At 51.6% G+C, this 3,345-nt stretch overlaps 1 protein-coding gene across 1 annotated transcript in view; it reads left to right on the top strand.

Annotated features, from left to right (window-relative positions):
- The first annotated feature begins 423 nt into the window (after positions 1-423).
- The window catches only part of SNX4 (sorting nexin 4), a 76,299-nt gene continuing 73,377 nt past the window's right edge, over positions 424-3,345 (top strand). The window contains 1 exon segment of the mRNA XM_014459269.2: positions 424-596. Within this exon segment, the coding sequence (XP_014314755.1) occupies positions 453-596 (144 nt within the window). The 5' untranslated portion in view covers positions 424-452.

Here is a 3,345-nt window from a genome sequence, read left to right on the forward strand (position 1 = left end):
AAGGCACATGCCCCTGACCGGAATCGAACCCGGGACCCTCTCATTGCGAGCGGGCCGACGCTCTATCCGCTGAGCCAAACCGGCCAGGGCTTTTAAGTTTTCTTTAGGTGATCACCAACCTGATTGGGTCCAATACCTACTCTGAACTTTCCCTTCCCCTTGCCTTTCTCGCTTTTTCTCCCTCCATCAGTTTTCCTGGCTTTCTGGGTTTCCGGGCTTAGAAGCTGAACACTTCCTTCGGAGGCGCGCCTTTCCACAGCAGCTCCAGCCCCAATACCTGCGGGGAAGGGCGAGCCCTTTGGATCTCCGCCCCCGCAAGCAGGTCGGGGCGTGGCTTGGCCGCCCACAGCCGAGGGGGCGGGACCTGGAGGCGTGGCCACGAGCGGAGGGGCGGGGCGTGTCGGGCGCGGCGGCGCAGGCGCACAGTGGACCCGCCGCGCGAAGCTGCAGCCATGGAAGAGGCAGCCCCGGCCCTGGAGCGGCTACTGCAGCCGGCGCCCCTCGAGCCTCTGGGCCACCCCGACGCTGGGCTGGAGGCGGCGGTGGGTGAGGAGGCGGAGGGGGCCCAGGACGAGGAGGGCCCCGGGGACCGCACGGTGAGAAGGGGCGGCGGAGGCTGCCCGGCCTGTGTCGGGGCCTAGCGGGCCGGGCGGGGCTCGGCTGGCGGGGGCGGGTAGATGGTGACCGGGAGACGCGCTGGAAAAGCCGGGCCACAGGTGCTGAGAGGGGAAGGCTCGGTGGAAAAGGGGTCCTGGCAGGGGGAGCGCCAGGTGCTGCGGCGCCCCGGGAGGGCCGAGAGGGCGGCGGCGGGGGGAGCGCGGGGTAGCTGTGGGTGCGGTCCGGCGGGCGTGGGGTCCGGCTCGGGACGGCCAGGCTGCGGCCGATGCGGCTTCCGGAGGTCCGGGAGCCCCGAGGCTTGGGCTTGAGAGGAACGCGAGGGTTCTGTTCGTCTGTCTGTCTGTCCGGCGAGGGCTGTGCGGGGGAGACGGCTTCACGGAGGCCGTGGCTGTGGGCAGCGGAGTTGGGGAAGGAAGGGAGTGGGGGCTCGAGGAGCCAGGCGGGGGCGGTGAGGCTGGTTGGTTGGCTGGTCGCCACGGCGAGGAAATTGAAGACCGTGTTAGAGTCAAGAAAAGGTACAAGTTAAAAAAAAAAAAGCGTTTTAAACGCATTCGGCAGTCCTTGCACTCGTGGGTCAGGGCTGTGGTTCCCAGTGGAGACTTGTCATCGATGTCTTGGTCTGCTTGCTGGTTTCCATCTCGTTCACTATTTGCAACTGTTTCCGATCCAGAGGGTTTGCGCTCAGAAGGCGTGATGGGGAGGCCGGGTTAAAAAGACGCGTTTCAGAAGCCCTCCCCAGTGTGCCTATTGCTCATCCATTTCGCTGCTTTCTTCTTTCTTTCTTTCTGGAACCTGGTGTTAGTGCTAATATGAAACTGCCTTATGGTGGATAAAGAAAAGTTAAAATTGTTTGCCGACTGTAACTGGAAAGGCTCTTCACTCTAAGTCTAGAGACCAGATAGCCAGGAACTGCAACACACGAGTTGAAGGTTTTGCCTACTTGGGGGAAATGTCGAGGTTGATAGGGTCGTATGAAGACTTTTGGGGTGAATTTTAAGTTTTTCATTGAATTTTTTCCTAAATTCTAGAATTACTGGTGGAGAGGTCAGCATCTGAAACGTGATCGAGAAGTGTGTGCACTTCTGTGGTGCATAATTGGACTCTTAGATGATTGCTTTTTTTTCCTTTAATTTTTATTTATTGATTGAGTTTAGATAGGGAGGAAGAGAGAGAGATCGATTTGTCTCATCGATGTATTATTTATTTTAATTCTCACCTGAGGATATTTTTTCCATTGCTTTTCAGAAAGTTAAAGGGAGGGAGGGGAGAGAAGAGGAGGAAGAGGAAGAGAAAGCAAGAGAGAGAGAAACATTCATGTGAGAGATACATTGCCTGGTTGCCTTTGGCACACACCCGTGGGCGGGTGGGGGGCGGGGGTGGGGGGAGCAAACCTGCAACCCAGGTAAGTGCCCTTTTCTGGAATCGAACCCGAGACCTTTCGGTGTGAAGGCCGGTGCTCTAACCACCGGGGGATACTGGCCAGGGCAGTTCCACTATTTATGTCTTCATTGGTTGATTCTTGTATGTGCCCTGCCCTGGACTGTAATCTTGGCATACGGGACACGATCTAACCAACTGAGCCACCCAGCCAGGGCTTATGTCATTTGCTTTTTATGCAGCTATGTGACTAGTTTTTCTGTTGTCTCAAAAAAAAAATTTTGGTGGGGTTGTACAATTAATGCAGAGAAGGTTCCCACAAAGTCATGATCAGTTCTTTGAAGCCTGTATGTTCTGGGTTGTGTCCACTTACGCTAACTACCCTACAATCCCAGTTTAAGATATTTGAAAACCCAAAGATGCCATCATACAGTAGAGGTTGTAGTTATATGTATTATCTGACATTTTAGGAAAATGTAAATATGTATTCCAAGAGACCATCTGTAAGTGACCAAACTTAGAGGGTTTCCTAAAACAGCTCCCCAATTTAGTAATTCATTTGGAGATACAAGCCATTTGGACAAATATTTCAGAAATACCAGGAGTTTAGACACACATATATTTGTATATACTTTGTATACTGTTCCCTCCTCCCCCAGAACTACCCAAATCCTCCTTATAGGGACATATACTCCTTTTCCCTCTTTCTATCCCCTCTTTCACTCTAGTTCCTCCCCACTTGAGAAGTATTGCTATAGCTATCGGTACATTGCTACTGTTATTCATAGGAATGTGGTCTGGGCAGAAAGTGAAGTTAGCTTTGTGTGTGTATTCACGTAGGCTCCACTCTTTACTTAATTTTGAAGATTACCCTCAAAAGGCAGATACAGGTGAAGCAGAGGCTCGGAGATAAGTGATTTGGCCAAGGTCACTAGGTAGTCAGTCAGTGGCATGGCTGGGACTTGAGACTAGGTCTGCCTGGCTTTGAAATTAGTCTGTCCATTAAGCCATGGAGCTTCATTAAATAAAAAAAAAGTTTAAAAGTTTCGTAAATTGCTCCAATACTATATTTCAGATTTTTTAGTTAAGATTAAGTTTAGCCGAAACCGGTTTGGCGCAGTGGATAGAGCGTCGGCCTGCGGACTGAAAGGTCCCAGGTTCGATTCTGGTCAAGGGCATGTACCTGGGTTGAGGGCACATCCCCAGTAGGGAGTGTGCAGGAGGCAGCTGAATCAATGTTTCTCTCTCATTGATGTTTCTAACTCTCTATCTCTCTCTCTTCCTCTCTGTAAAAATTAATAAAATATATTTAAAAAAGATTAAGGTTTAAATTTTAAAACAAAAAGAATG

The sequence above is a fragment of the Myotis lucifugus genome, unplaced genomic scaffold (assembly GCF_000147115.1).
Source record: "Myotis lucifugus unplaced genomic scaffold, Myoluc2.0 scaffold_105, whole genome shotgun sequence".
Taxonomy (NCBI): domain Eukaryota; kingdom Metazoa; phylum Chordata; class Mammalia; order Chiroptera; family Vespertilionidae; genus Myotis; species Myotis lucifugus.